Source organism: Gossypium arboreum, chromosome 8 (genome assembly GCF_025698485.1).
Source record: "Gossypium arboreum isolate Shixiya-1 chromosome 8, ASM2569848v2, whole genome shotgun sequence".
Taxonomy (NCBI): Eukaryota; Viridiplantae; Streptophyta; class Magnoliopsida; order Malvales; family Malvaceae; genus Gossypium; species Gossypium arboreum.
Genome location: NC_069077.1, coordinates 34505559 through 34521555, shown reverse-complemented (window position 1 = coordinate 34521555; position 15997 = coordinate 34505559). Strand labels below are relative to the sequence as shown.

The 15997-nt window shown below is 32.3% G+C and overlaps 1 protein-coding gene across 1 annotated transcript; it reads right to left on the bottom strand.

The window, feature by feature from the left end:
* Positions 1–216: 216 nt before the first annotated feature.
* Positions 217–9001, bottom strand: LOC108467499 (kinesin-like protein KIN-14I). Its single transcript, XM_017768129.2, has 19 exons — positions 8383–9001; positions 7617–7783; positions 7403–7546; positions 4509–4751; positions 4348–4419; positions 4034–4102; positions 3834–3911; positions 3621–3749; positions 3454–3535; positions 3250–3345; positions 2983–3156; positions 2789–2895; positions 2511–2689; positions 2190–2351; positions 1846–2099; positions 1570–1733; positions 1275–1463; positions 654–1153; positions 217–579 (listed from the first exon to the last, which is right to left on the bottom strand). Exons 1-19 carry the CDS (start codon positions 8495–8497, stop codon positions 447–449), a joined length of 3057 nt encoding a protein of 1018 aa, XP_017623618.2. The 5' UTR covers positions 8498–9001; the 3' UTR covers positions 217–446.
* Between the last annotated feature and the right edge of the window lie 6996 nt (positions 9002–15997).

The window sequence follows — 15997 nt, the reverse complement described above, 5'->3', positions numbered from 1 at the left end:
ACAACAAGAAAATTGTATTTCTCAACCTTCACGTGCTACTTCAGTGTGCATGCTTGCATGGTGTAAAGTTGCTGAGTAATGCACTGAAGTCGGTCTCTCAAGGTATCGACTTCATTTCTCCTCCACAAACTCGATTAGTTTGCTAAATAATTGAGGATGTCAACTACTTTATTAATTTCTAAAACAAACTCATATATACGAGAAAATAAGCCGAAGTTTTCCAGACATCACTGTCAAATTTTCATAGGTATTTCTACTTTTAATATTGGATGGAAAACCTCATAAATTGTATAGTATTGTTGTATTCAAAACTATATCATATAATTACAATGAAATGGATATATATGTAAGTCATCTCTCTCATTCATTCACAAATATAAAAGAAAATTAAAATAAAATAAAGAATAAAAAATCAATCCGGCGTGTTTTTTAATGTTTATATATGTTTATTTTCTACTTCCAATTTTGCGTTTCGTTTCAGCAGGAAATGGTTGCCTCCCATTTCGATGCAAAGGCTGGCCAACTCCATTTCCTAATTTCCTTGATGGTGATGGTCCTGACATGGGATATGCTTTTTTGCTGCAAAAGATTTACAATGCATTTAGAATATTCGACATGTTCATATATGGATGTATGTATGTATGTTGCCTTACCTCCGTTCTGGAGTACTTGTAGACTTGGAAGGAGTTTTTTTGGTCTTTGATCCAATCCCAATCCCATTGGTTATACAGCTTAGTTTGGACTGATCGAATTGCCAAAGAAAATCGGGCTCGGACAAGTGGCTGGTAGAGACATCGAGATCATCTATGTCATTAATATTGGCGATGTTGAACCTGTTACCCCCCATAAACATATTACATGATGATTGTTCTTGGTAAATTTTTGAAGAATTTTGGAGATATTTTGGGTAAAAGACATTGGGCGAATTCCCGTTTTCTGCTTCCCAACTTCCTAAGGGGCTTCCTACTCTATTAATGTTGTCTTGTTTGTTCACCATAACCTTATCCACCCACTCACCCGAGCCCGACTCTTTCTCGTCATCCCTGAAGTTTTGTGTTGGACTGATAACAGGAGGCCAAGGAGGTGAATTTGTTAGTAACTCGTCAAGAGAAAAGCTTTGCTTCTCTTGCCTCGACATTGAGTTCGCTCGTGCCTACAAAATGTGGAAAAAGGTTATCAAATTCCTCTTGATCTACACATATATATTGTGTATGTACAGAATGCATGATGACGATATGAACAAGCAAGCTTTATATGTGGAAAACAGTAAGTACCTCAATGTTGCCAACATCACCCATGAGTTGTCTAGCCACCAACATATCTCCAACTCGGTGATTAGGAGTAAACGGAAACAAATCACTACTTGTTATGTATTTTTCAGAGCAATCAGTGTCCGAAATAGAATGTCGACTTTCTTCTGTTTCTCCCTCTTTCCTTGCTAGAGCTGCCTTAAGGCTCGCAATCTAAGAGACGATTCCAACAAGTTACTAAAAGGAATAGTATAACAATTGCTAACCATCAAGATAATCATCTCGACCAATATTTGGAGGTGACTAAGAACAAGATAACCTGTTCTTTGAGTTGTTTGACATCTGCAGTGTCTTTGTTCACTTGGGCGGCACCGAGTTCGACGGTAGCCACACGCTCTGCAAACTTGAGAGTACTTATTGTTTCAGCCAAGGCATCAGGCTCGGGGCTTATGTGAACAAACATTAGTGTCTTAGCCTGCCCTCCTGAAAATACATTTCTAGCTCCAATATAATTAAAACTTTCGGAAAGAAAAAAATGGATGCAGTCAATTTTCACCTTAAAAGAATTGAAATTATTTCAACAGTTTAAACTCACCCAGTGAGTCTTGAAGAAGTTGAGTGAGTTTGCTGTTTCGGTACGGAACATGTGTATTCTTTTGGGCAAGGGAAGCAATCACATCCCCTAAAGCTGATAGAGATTTGTTTATGTGTTGTGCCTCTTTTAGTCGACCGCCTGTTACCTCAGACTTGTTTACTCTCTCACTTCCTGCAAGGTCAACAAGATGCATGCAGCCACGGAGAATAGTACCGGAAGTTAAATCCTTTCCTTGAACATGGACAGTCAAGCAACTGCAAGTGATGAGACAAGTTTTAGTTTTAGAACAAAGAATATTTCGAGACCAAATATTGTTAAAAAAAGAAAAAGAAAAAAGAGGATACCTATGAGAACGACTACTACGGTCATTTAGAGCGGTCGCACCAACTGCCCGATTCCTTTGTCCTAGGTTCATCAGATCGATAACATCAGATGTCGATGAAACAGGCATAAGGCTTGCATCGGGTACATTGAGACCTGTCTGAGAGCTATTGTGAATTTCTAATGTATTACTTGATTAAGGATGAGCCTCGATCGAAAATTAACCGGCAAGTGGCAACTATTTAACCCTATATAAAAGAGGTTCCACACCAAATGACCAACTTTTGATCAGTCAATAGTTTTATAACCTTGTAAGAAATAAAATCAAGTGAACAGAAGGATATCTTTTGTTACTTCCGTCGATAACAAGGAGATCCCTGACTTGCTCATTATAAATTTCAATCATTTGAACAGCAACATCATAGCGGAAGTTATCCTTTCTTTTTTCTGCTAAAACAAACAAATCACCTAATGCCCTGTAATTTACTCCTTGATTTTTCTCTGTTAGGTCTTTGGGTCCAACCTATATACAGAAACCGACAAATCCAAAAGAAAACACATATTTCAAACAAGTATTAGTTGAATGTTTTATCATACTTTTAGTGAATAATTCAATTCTTACCATTGTGTAAGTTTTTCCTGACCCTGTTTGGCCATATGCAAATATACAAACATTGTATCCATCAAGAACTGACCGAATTAGTGGTTGCATATCAGAAAATACCTCCGCTGCGGTGCCATAAAGATATAAACTAAGTATAGAATGCTAAAATTGCAGACAGATTATCGACAAGCAATTAAATTTAGTGTTGAAACCTTGAGTTACAGATTGCCCAAAGACTTTGTTGAAGGTGAAGGACTTGCATCCTTTACCGTACTTTGACGGGGTGCTGATGGTGATGTTTCCATCTTCTATATGCTCCACAGTGCTAACATAGCTAGATCTTTCAGACAAGAACGGTCTCACACGACAATAAACACGGATACTTCCTGGTCAAATAAAGTTGATAACCTTTGTAATTAATTGGAGGACTTAATACAAGACATAAATCATTGTTAGAACTTATGCAAAAGGTATCTTACCTTTAAGATCCTGCACTTGATTGTATAGCTTGCGGTTTTCTTCTAGAACCCTATGGTAACCAGAAGCCGCATGAGCTAAACCATGAATATTCATACCTGTAAAGAAAAGGTGTATTAACTAAAATTTGAGATTAACATCATGCTTTGCATTTCAATAAAACACAAGAAAATGAAAATAAGTACTTCCATTAAAGCAATAAGTACCGAGATTATTGAATTCTTCATGAAATTTTGTTTGCATGTGTTGCATATCAGCTTTTGTGGCATCAATAGTATGCTTTAGGACCTGCAATATTTATTATTCTTATAAGTGCTTTGGTAAAGTACATAGTCAAAAAGAAAAAGGAATATACGACACGATTGGCTCTCACCTGAATATCTCTTTGTTGCTTATTAAGGATCATTTGCAGTTTTAGAGATTGATCTTTTAATTCGTCATTAGTGATGCTTCTATGAGAGCAATCATCTTTCTTCATCATTTTGATATTTTTTTCCTCCATCTAAAGCATCATAAATACGTGGGGAGAGTTGGAGAAACTCAAGCCATATCATTAACATATTGAAGAAAAGTGATCATTGTATACCTTTTTATCCCCAGAAATTGGTTCCGATAGAGGCTTGTTGAAATTGGAAGCAGTGATGTCTGTTGAAGTTGTTTTCATCTTACAATTTGGCAGAGAAAAACATGTGGTTAGTAAAGATTTTTAGTAGTTACATAGTAAATAACTTCCAGTTTTCTATCAATTTTGAAGCACAAGTTTAGCGATTACAAAATTGAATGTACCACTTCATATTGGCTTGCCAGACGATGCTCAAACTCCTCTACAACTTTACCAAGCAAAGATTCAACCAGCTATCAACAACAAAATATGACCAAGTAAGTAGCTGTTATAGCAAAAGGATAATCGATAGCTTATTATAAACAATAATAACATAGGAAAATTTCTAAGAGAATATCGAAAAGACATGAAATGAGTGCAATATCATAGTGGTCAACAAGCCCCTGCATTTGCACTCAATAGGATCAACGCGAAACTAAAACAGTATGACTCAATGTTTGATATGTTTATTAACAACATTGAGACAATAAAAGCTTACCAGGGGAACTTCTTCAGGCTTTTTATCAATTAGAATAGTGCGAACCAACATACTTAATGAACCAGCACCACCCTGCTTGTACAGTAAAAAAAACTTCATTCACATTGACCAAGTAGAACATAAAAACCCGCGACTACTGTAAAAAGTTAAGGCTTACCGACCATTGTATTAGGATCAATATCAGTGGGGTGACCGTTGGATAAGTTTTCATTCATCGATGAAGTCTTTTGAAAAGAGTTCATGAAAGGCTCTGAATTTTTTCTTACAAACGGCTTTCCCAACGAGGTCGTTGCAGGTTTCGTATTTCCACCAAATTTCCACATTCCATTTCCACCTGCGAGCTTCCACTCGTTATAGGACTTGAGCGCTAGAACACAGTTCACCACTCTTGTAGATTTGCCCCTCTGAAGAATTTTAACCAATTTACGAACAAATTAAAGCATATCATCTATTATGTACTATATAATACCTTATCCTAAATTATAGTTAGTTATTAAAACCAACTTGTAAAGGTTGAGCCAAAATTGGTTAGTAAATTCAAATTTGATTTTGGACCAATTAATAGTTATAGATATGTATTAATAGTTTTAAAATATATTATTATTATAATAATATATAATATATTAATTATTATATAAGTTGAAATATACTCTAATTCACTGTACTCTTTGTACATTTGAAAGTTAATCCTCCTACTATATTATATAATGTTTATCATATCATATAAAATATAATATATTAATAGTTTATAAACATACATTAATAATTAAACGTTATAATATTATGTAATGCTATATATTTTATTATAATTTATAACATAATAATAGTTATATATATTAATAGTTTTAGTAATAGTTATATATCTCTTTATACGATTAATATTTTAACGACTCACCCATCACATTTTATATTTCATTCATGTCAAATTTGATGTCAATTAAAATTTTCTAACTATTTATTTTATGTAAGAAAACTTCTACCATTTAATAAATATTAATATATATATATATAGTATTTTAGATCAATGTGATATAGATATCGATTGATTCAAAAGTTACATGCATGACAAGTACAATTATATCGATAAATTCAAATATTAGATTGTTAAAATATTAATTGCATAAAATTGTGTAAAAAGTAATTTTACAACGGTGTAAGTGATTCCTACTTATATCCTATATATAGAGAGAGAGAGAGATATATATTATGTAATAATATATCATCTATTATACTTAGCGATTAAAATCAATTTAACCAACAAATCAAGCCAATTAAATCAAACCAATTGGTAAATTCAGTTTTGATTTTGGACAAATTAATAATTATATATATGTATGTATTAATAGTTTGAAAATATATTATTACATTATGTAATACTATATCACATACTGCAATAGTAATAAGTAATATTTTAATTATCATTATATATTATTGTTTATTATTATATTGGTTGAAATATGTTTTAAATCCATGTACTCTTTATACATTTGAAAGTTAACCCTACTACTATATTATATAATGTTATATTATAATGTATGATATATATATATATATATATATATATATATAATATTAATAGTTTATATATTTGCATTAATAAATAAATCTTATAATATTATGTAATACTATGCCGTTTTTTAGAATCTATAATATGATATAATAATAATTATATATATGTATTAAAGTTTTAATAATAGTTACATACAATATTATATAACAGTATATCATCTATTATAGCTAGTGATTGAAACAAACTTAATCGACCAAATCAAGCCAATTTAAGCAAATTGGTTAATAAATTCGATTTTATTTTGGACCAATTAATAATATACATATACTATAATAGTAGTATATAATATATTAATTATTATATATTATTGTTTATCATTATACTAGTTGAAATATGTTTTAAGTCATTATACTCTTTGTACATTTGAAAGTTAGCCTCCTATTATATTATATAATGTTTTATAATATCATGCAATATATGATATATTAATAGTTTATATATATACATCAATTGTTAAATATAATAGATTAATATATTAATAATTTATATATATGCATTAAGATCAGATTAGGCAATTGATTGATTTGATGTTGTCAGTTCGGTTTTGATTTTGAAATTCAAAACTATTTAGATTAATTAACTAAATTTACACTTATTAAATGCAATATATATATATATATTTAAGCCCAAACACAAACTCAAAACCCAAGCCAATACCAAACAAACCCAAACTCAATGCCAATCAAACCCAAACCTAAGCCAATTTAAATTTTATACAAAACCCAACTACAATAAAATAAACACATTCCAAATTAAAATTAATATAAATATAAAAATATTAATAGAAACATTAAACATTAATAAAAACCTAAAGGTAAAGCCTACCATCCTAAATCATTAAAATTAAATTTATTAGTAATGTTATTAGTATTGCATAATGAATCATGTCTAATCATTTGAGATAAGTATAACACCAATTATCATATTATTAAATTAATATATTATGTTATTATATATTTTATATTATTATCAAATTTAATTATATAAATTGAAAGAATTATTAATTTTATATATTTATACATATATAATTATAGTATTAAAAATATGTTATATTTCATTTTATAATCTAATAAAATTTTTAATATAAATGTGTAGTGCACATTTTCATAAAATAAATAATAATAATTATTTTAAGTAATATAATGAATTATTAACGCCTTTTATAATTTTTAAGTTATAAATTAGAAATTTTTAAGTTTTGAGTCAAATTTATTTCAAATTCGCTAAATTAATCTTTAATTCAAATTTTTATAGGCTTTCTCAAAATAGAATTTTATTAGGCTTAAATTTTTCAGTCTCAAACTTTTTATGTCTTATATTTTCTTAAACTCAAATTTTTTCGAGCTCAAATCTATTATGAGTTCAAGATTTCTTCAACTCAAATTATTACGTGCTTGAATAGTACGGACCAACTTTCAAACTCGAGCTATTTCGGAAAATGAAACCAGTACTTACTAAACGAAAGAATCGAGATTGGAAACATACTTGTTCTAGATCAGATGCCTCGAATGTTGGAAGCCGCAATTCTTGGCCCGCTATCAAGAAATTCCTTACATTTTCAAAGTACTGAAATACTGACAATGCAGCTCCATCAGGAATGAGAACTGCATCACATGGACTTTCCACCACCTAAAAACCAACCACCAAATTAATTACTGGTAATTAAAAGGAAAATCAATTTTAAAGAAAAAGTCTCAACCTTAGGCACAGCTCCAGGTTGAACTTTATTAAGAACATTGCATAGGATTATTCCACTCCTCAAACCAAGCCTAAATTCTTCCTCCAATGGCTCTGCCGGCAAATCTTTAGCGGCCACAACTCCGACCATCTTCCTTAGCCATCTAGCAGCTTCGTACCTCCTTGATGCTGCCATACAAAAGATCATCACATTCAAATTTTACTCACCAACAAAACATAATTCATCTCAATTTTGTTTTCTTTTGAAGAAAATGAAGTGGAGGGGATCGAGGCTGGATTTAGAATAAGAAACCCATCATTTATCAACATTTTTCATGAAATTACATCGTTGTGACTGATTAAGGTTATAAAATGGAAAGAACGCATGTTTTGCAGTAGAAAATGAATCATCATTCAACAAAATCCAGATGATCATCACATTTTCTTTCTTTCTTTTTTTTTGGGGGGAGGGGGGGTTCACTTTTGAAATTCCATATGTAAATTTATTAATGTCATTCAAAATTTACTCTTCTCACTAGCAAGGCATAATTCATCTCTATTTTGTTTTGAAAAGAAAATAAAAGCTGTAACATGATCAATGATCAGGAGGTTTTCCTTTTACTAATTCAAAGTAAGTAGGCATCAGAGACTGGAATTGGAATTAAAATATATATATTCCCACATTTTCCATGAAATTACATCACAGTGTTTGCACTTGAAAATTAATCATCATTCAACAAAATCCAGATTCTGCCATTAAAGGAGAAAAAAGAAAAGAAAAAGAGTACCAGTTAATTCAGCTTTTTTAGATTCCAAATCAAAATCCTTGGAGCGATTGCCATGTTCCAAGAAATCTTCCACAACTGAAGCAACTGAAAACGACAACGTTCTCTCTGCCGCCATTTTCTCTCCACAAATTATTCCCGGAAATTTCTTCTTTTTTTTCTCTCACAACTCCACCATCCCAAAAAAAAAATCCCCCAGACGATGAAAAAATGAGGTACCAAAAACAGAAGAATGAGATAAAAAAAAAAAAAAAAGGGGGAAGTTTGGTGGGGGAAATAAATGGGAGTTGAAGTTTCCTTTTTATGATATTAACACTGAACTTCGACAACACAAATCACATTCTCCGTTACCTTTTTTTTCTTTTGCTTTTGCTTTTCTGATTCTTTGTACAATGTACAAACCAAAGCTAACTCTGCTTTATAGTTTATAGTTGCATACATTTACACCACTTTGAATATATATATATATATGTATATATATTTCCTTCTCCCAAACCTACTATTACGCCAAACCTCTTTCCCAACCTCACCCCGTTAGAACTCAGAAGTGAACTCTGTTTTTGTTAAAATCTAAGGGTTATACTCGAAATGACGGTCAAGCAGTGATATTAAAATTAAAATTCGATTCGTTCGTTGAATTGAAAATTGAAGGATATAAACTGAATCATTTGTGATTTAGTAAAAAATAAATATAAAATTAATGATTTAACTGATCAAATTATTTATAATTTTTAAATATTTATTTAATTATTATTGAACCAACAGTTAAATTAATTGAAGTGAGTAAAAATAGTTTAATCAATTTATATGTTTTTTTATAAAAAAATTGGGTAAAATGAATTACAATATTGTTTAAAAATGATGAAGTGCCTAAAAACAGAAAAAGATATGGTTAATAATAGAGCAGCTCAAAACAAATTGAAATTACAGTTTGTTTCAACTAATGTTAAACCAACCCTTAATTATTATCTTGTTTACCAAACAATGTGGTTACAAGAGTTGAATCTTTATTTATTTCTTTCTAACAAATCAATTACTTAGGAGAAAGACGGACCCCGCTGATCCCGACCGGTAGGTAACAGGCACCTTTTGGTTGTTGAAAATCTCAAAACGGTTACCAAATAGCATATCTTTGTGTCGTTTTGAGATCCGCTTTAGCTATAACGCTTCGGATATACGTGTTTGGACTTTATTCATCCTGAGGGTTAAGTAAGCCAAATGATGATTTTTTTTTAGTGTTGATAATATTTTGAATCTAAACTCCATTAAGAGCTCGAGTTTTAAAAAGACGTTTAAATAATTAATTATTGAAAATTTTAGAATCGTGTCTTGTAAACACGTTATTTTTTTAGGTCTTATTATTTCAGAGTTGAGAAACAAAACCTTTCACTAAGGAATGTGTGCGCACCTGTATAAGAGATAAAACTTAACGAGACATTGGCTTAATAGTAATGTTGAGATTTTGAGAACAAAATTTTTCAAGTTTGAGTCTAAACATCAATAAATACTAAGCGTAGATTATCTTTTAAATTTATTCTATATTTAAATCTCATTATATGTAGGTGATATCCGTAATTATTCTAATTTTCAATTTGGTTACATTTATATTAAGTTGATTATAGTTATACTTATTTAAACATATATTATTTGTGATTATAAAAGCTACAATTGAAATTGAATATTTTTTTCAATTAATATCTATATATTGGAAGTTCCTTTTTTTTTATATGGATTTATGATTTATTGGTGACTGTTAGATTAAATCAAGTGGTTGAGATCTTAGAGAAAGTTATGACAAATTTAAGCTTCTCTTAACATTCATATGAAAAGGGATGTAGTTTATCAAATGCTGGCGGAGCGGTCACATTATAAAATTTAATGCCAATTATAGTCTATTAATTAACGAACAAGCATAAAGGTTTTTGTATAGTAGAAACACTTTCCAACCGAAAAGTCTAATCTAATAAATTTTCTACCCAACATAAATATATATATATATATAACACCACCTTAAATAATACGATAAATTTAAGGGTTAATTCCATAGAATGTCTTCAAACAATTGTTTAGATTTTAAATTAGTCCTTAAACTTCAAAATATTTTAATTGAATAATGTTAGTTTGGATTGAATGTGGAGCATATTTAAAATATGAGGATTAAATTGTAAATATATGAATACTTACTACATAGAGAACCAAAGGTAAAGTGATAAAGAATAGCAGAAAAAGATCCTATTCAAGTTGTTTGACTAGAAAAAGAAGGATTCAGATTTGATCTGTAAAGAAGAAATAAATAAATTTTGGAAATAAAGAAAACAAAAACACTAAAAATTTTGAGAATAAAGAATAAATTTAAAAAATTTAAAAAAAACAAAGTGGAAGATGGAACGAGTAAATCTACGGATATGATGGATAGATAGATAAGTATCCAATTGAACCCTTTGAGATATAAACCCCAACAAACTCAATTAATGACTTTAATTAACCCTCTAAGAAATAATTTCTTGGCAAATTTAAGAATGAATAATGAATTTCAACGACTCCTTGAAGAAAATCGAGAAGAAAACTACTACTAAAAATCACAAGAAAAAAATCTTGCATAAAGAAACTAACTCCCAGAGTTGAAAAACTTATTAATGAAAAAAATTGTGCCTCTAATTAAAAATGAAGAGGCTTTTATATAGAGTAGTTAAGCACGTCCAAATAGAATTCATAATTATACTGAAACTCTAATTAATCTAAACAACTAGTTTTAAACTAGACTTTATTGTTTGACTAAGAAACATAAAGCTCCAAAATAACTTAAAATACTTAAAAAAAATCCAAAATTTAGATTAAATAAATAATAAAATAACAATACCTAATAAATACAATATTAGAATCATATGAAATAAAAATCAAGCCTAAAAATCAAGCCTAATATAATTTGAACTCGAACTAAAAGCTAACTCGTAATTGTCGTAATAATCTCGTCCAGAAATATTGTTTGCATAGTCTTCATTAAAACAATTATAACTTGAGTTCCTAAACTCGAAATCAAGTGATTCAAAATGCGTTTTAAATATAAAAGATAGATCTTCAAACACTATGAGACATATCAACCCAGAAATGCTTGGATCCTTTTAAAAAAATCACTGCAAGTTGATTGATTGTAACATGGCTAGGCGAGTGGGCTTGATTGGGGTCCTTGAAGTGCAACACCTAAGCTTGTTGACATTTTCCACATGGGTTTTTCGTCATGGATTAAGATTGTAAGTCTACAAACAAAATCGGTCCCTCCTAATTCATCCTCATTCGGTATTGAACTCCACAGTCCATCGTCTTGAAACATCAACTCTTCTCAAAATTTCTTTTTGATAAAGTCTTGAACGAATAAGTTGAGTTTTGACTTCAACTATGTCACACCCAATTTTCTTTAAACTCAAAAATTAAGAACAATTTGGGATTTAAATTGAAAGAGGTTGTAAGCTGGCGGTTTCTGCTGAAAACTAGGAAATTTAAGAACAAAATTGGACATGGTTGAGATTCAAGTTTGGTTCGGTTGGATTAGAACCTACCGGTCTCTTAGTGGGAGACATAATGATTGTTAATAAATGGATTTTACATGGTTGAAGACCGTGTGGGAAGGACTATAAATAATCAGGAAATGATTTCCCGGGGAGGATTCAACTCTATTCTGTCTCATTTTTTTCTCTTATTCATCTTCTTCCCTGATTGCCTTAAAGAAGAAATAATGATGGGGAGTTTTGCATAGAGTGGTGATAGCAAGAGTTGAGTTAGAAAAATGGAGGATCTAGTGAGCTAGTAAGGTATTAAAACATTCAGTGTTTGTAAGTTTAGGAAATAAAGTTAAATATTTCCAAAACTATTTTAGGGGTTCTGCATGTTTTTGGAAAATTGAATTTTTTGCTGAAAAATGCTGAGATTAATTTATGGTATTGGTTGTAATGTTTAGCTGCCAAGAGAATGGAAGCTTTGACATTTTGGAAAGGCTAAGCTGAGAAGGGAAAGGAATAGTAGGTGAGTCTCTACTTACTATTCCAAGAATGTTGAATGATGGCATGATTCTGTAACACTCTGATTTTTGGGGTTAGAAGTTTTGATATTTGTAGGTAGGGTCAGTGGCTAGATCAAGCATTTGGTTGTGTGTTAGTTTAGCATGGGGTCCCGGGTTCAAGTCCTTAGGTGTGCTTTGAAGGAATTATTTTGATTTAGCACTGTTTTTTTTTTTAAAATGGTTAGATATTTACTTTTATTTTTTTATTTAATTTATTTTTATTTTGGTTAAAAAAGGAAAACAAAAGAGGCAGAAAGTTTTTTAATGTTCCTTCTCTTCATATCTTTTCTCTTCATACTCTCTCAATTTTTTTCGCATAATTAATTTATTTGCTTAACCTCTTGGATTTTCCTACGGCATTGGGTTGTTTATATTTTTCGTCAACTTAAGCTTTGAGTTCATATTGAGGTCATCGACGTGGGTCGATTGAGTTCTAGGCATTTTGATCGCAAATTAGGTTAGGTTTTGAACTCTTCTTTTTCGTTACTGAAATAATGAATTGATTCTGGCTAATTTAACAAAATAAGCATGTTTTGAACTGTATAATTCGGTACCGAATTGCTTTGAAATTCAGCAACCCTTTTTGTGTGATTTGGTAGTTGAGCAATTGAAGGTTTTATGGGCTTTAAATAGCATAAATTCAGTTTATTATGGTGTGTTTTTGGAATACTTTGATTAGAGGTCATTTTAGTGATTGAAAAACGAGACTTTCAGTCAATTTCAGTGTGGTTTAGTGACCACACAAGAGGCTACACGGGCGTGTTCCCCTACACGGGCAATTCACATGGTCGTGTGGCTGATTTGGGGAAATTAGTCTATTTTCAAATCACTGTGTGCGTTTAAGAATTAGGGTTTTAGTGATTTGGTGCCACACGTCCTAGTCACACGGCCTGTGCAAATTTGGGGATTTAGAGATCCCACACGGACGTCTCTTTTGGATACGCGGCTATGACTGGTTAGCACATGGGCATGTGAGACCCTCACACGGCCATGTCTGCCCTGTACTCTATTTTAGCACAAATAGACAGAGAGTTACATGGCCTGTTCACATGGCCATGTCCCTGGCTCACACGGGCGTGTGCCTTAGCCACACGGCCTTGTGCCTCCTTCCACACGAGCATGTCGACCCCCACATGGCCGTGTGGCCCTAAGCTACCAATTTTTGCTCTGTGTATGTTTTTGATTTGAAAATGTGTCTATGTGTTCTTTCCCTTGGCTAGGCTTTAGTGAAAGTAGTTAAGACTCTGATCTAGGCTTCGGCTTATGTGTTATTTGTGATTGTTGTGCGAAATATCTGATTCTAAACCCGGTTAGCTGGGTGTGTGCATGCCTATTTCTATCTAACTGTTTGTCGATGTGTTCATTGTTTCTGTGAGGTTTTAAGCATACATACATTTGCATAAAGTAATTTTTGAGTTGGTTGCGAAGAGAAGGAAGACTGATTCTGATCTAATTTGATAGTTTAACTACAACTTACTAGTACAACAGTTTACCACACTATACCACATGTACGTCAGCTTTGCTGCGTACTATTATCTGATCTGGCAGTTTAAACTATAACATGTCTGTACAATGGTTTACTACAATGCATTGTACTGCATATACACTTGCCTTGCTACGTATTATTATCTGAGTGGCTTAGTCCACATACATGGTGTATAGGTTTGGATAGGCCTTTCGAGGTCCTATGTGGAGTGTTTGGTTGGATGAGCTTAAATAACTCTTTTGGGGTGTGATCGGGGGACATAGAGGTGTTTTGGCTGGACGAGTGGGTTTTTTTATTACTTAATTGCATTCATACGCATTTGTTTAAGTGACTGAATGTAGATTATTTGTTTGTATTCTGTCTGACTGATTGAAATTTGTGACTGAGTGTCTGTGTGTGACATGGTGTGCTTGAATTGCTACGTTTTGTTAGGACTTTGGTTCCGAGTTTACTTTTTGATTTCATGTATCTTTGTAAGTATGTTTCACTATCGAATTGTTTCCTATAATTCTATTATTAGTCATGTCTCGAACTCACACTGAGCTCGTGTAGCTCACCCTCATAGTGTTTTCCTTTTTAGGTACTTACTTGCCCTTTTTAAAGCTTGGACCCGGTACACGGAGGCTTCTGATAGTCTCGATAAGTAAACATGTTTAAGAGTCTTCTTTTCAATTTCTATTTTGGTAAATGGTTTTAAAATGTAAACAATTATAAGAATTGTGGTACAATTTTATAACTGATCATTTTTACACAACTTAAATATTGTAGTGTTTTTCGATTTTTTACACTAAAATTTTTCTACGATCACTTCGGTGATCAATGTGACCTCTGAAATTCGGCCAAAACTTCTGGGTCAATTTTAGAGCATTATATTTATGGTATCAGAGCTAGGTTTGTAAAAACTCGGCCTATGTTTTACATAACCGTGTGGTCGTTTAATTTTTTTTTTGGAAAACCATACTACAGTGTTTTGAAATGACTTGTATTTGGAATAAGATTTTGTAAAAATAAAATGTCTGAAACTCTGATGCTAGTCTGGGTGGAAATTCGCAACTATAAGATTAGAACTATCCCAATAGATATTTATATTGTGACTGTTTGTGAAATGTAGATTACTTTAAGTTAGTTGAAGACTGGTATGGATTCTGAATGTAAGCAAGATCGCGAAGATTAGTCTGGCGAGACTCTCGATGAGTCATTAACTTCTGCGGGACATGTGACTGTTCAGGAATCGGAAGTCAATGCGACTCCGCCAACTTTGGGTAGCAATAACTCGGAGCTCGGTACTGAGGCATTGACTTGGATAGTGAGAGAAGTGCTAGAGCAAGTGTCTAAAGCTAGGTTAGAGAGGCTTGGAGATTTAGTGCAAAGTAGGTGTGTTGATTGTGGGAAGAAAGGAGATCGCAGTCCTCCGAGGTTGGAGCCTCGGTCTGCGAAGCGTGTGAGAACACATTTGAGTGATAATAAAAGTTTGGCGGAGGGTGCTGGTAGTGGTGTGAGCGCTCCATTTTGTGAGCACTGTAAGAAGCGTCATCTAAGAAATTATTGGAAAAAGGCGAAAGTATTTTTTTGATGTGGTTCTACAGAACATCGGATCCAGGAGTGTCCTCGACGTCATTGAAACAAGTATGGGTGTAGGTTACTTTGACATGGTGTTTTGTTGTTGAGGATAATTTGTTTGACTATTCATTGGTTAACGATTGAGTGTGTGTGTTGTTAATATGTGTACCTACTTCAGTGGTGAGGTGTTCTGGATGTGTGTTTGAGGTCAAGTTTGGTATGGTATTGCTCAGGTTTAGAGTACGCAGTGGGAGTGTAGTGGGATAGCTTGTGTTAGGCCACTGTTCTGTTAGTTGGAAATTTGAGGGACGAAATTTCTTTAAGGAGGGGTAAGTTGTTACACCCTGTTTTTTAGGGTTAGATGTTTTGATGTTTGTAGGTAGGGTCAGTGGCTAGATCAAGCATTTGAGTTTGTTTCTGTGTTTTAGTGTCAGAATTGGCCTACTAGTCTGGTGGTTAGTTGTGTGTTAGTTTAGCCTGGAGTCCCAGGTTCAAGTTTTCAGGTGTGCTTTGAA

Bases quoted from the DNA above. Each gene is read 5' to 3' on its own strand.
- LOC108467499 (XM_017768129.2), bottom strand. From the start codon at position 8,497: ATGGCGGCAGAGAGAACGTTGTCGTTTTCAGTTGCTTCAGTTGTGGAA. The intron at 2,896-2,982 runs GTTTCAACACTA...ATGGCACCGCAG, and splicing joins TGGGCAATCTGTAACTCAAG to CGGAGGTATTTTCTGATATG. The intron at 1,154-1,274 runs GTACTTACTGTT...CACATTTTGTAG, and splicing joins GTGATGTTGGCAACATTGAG to GCACGAGCGAACTCAATGTC.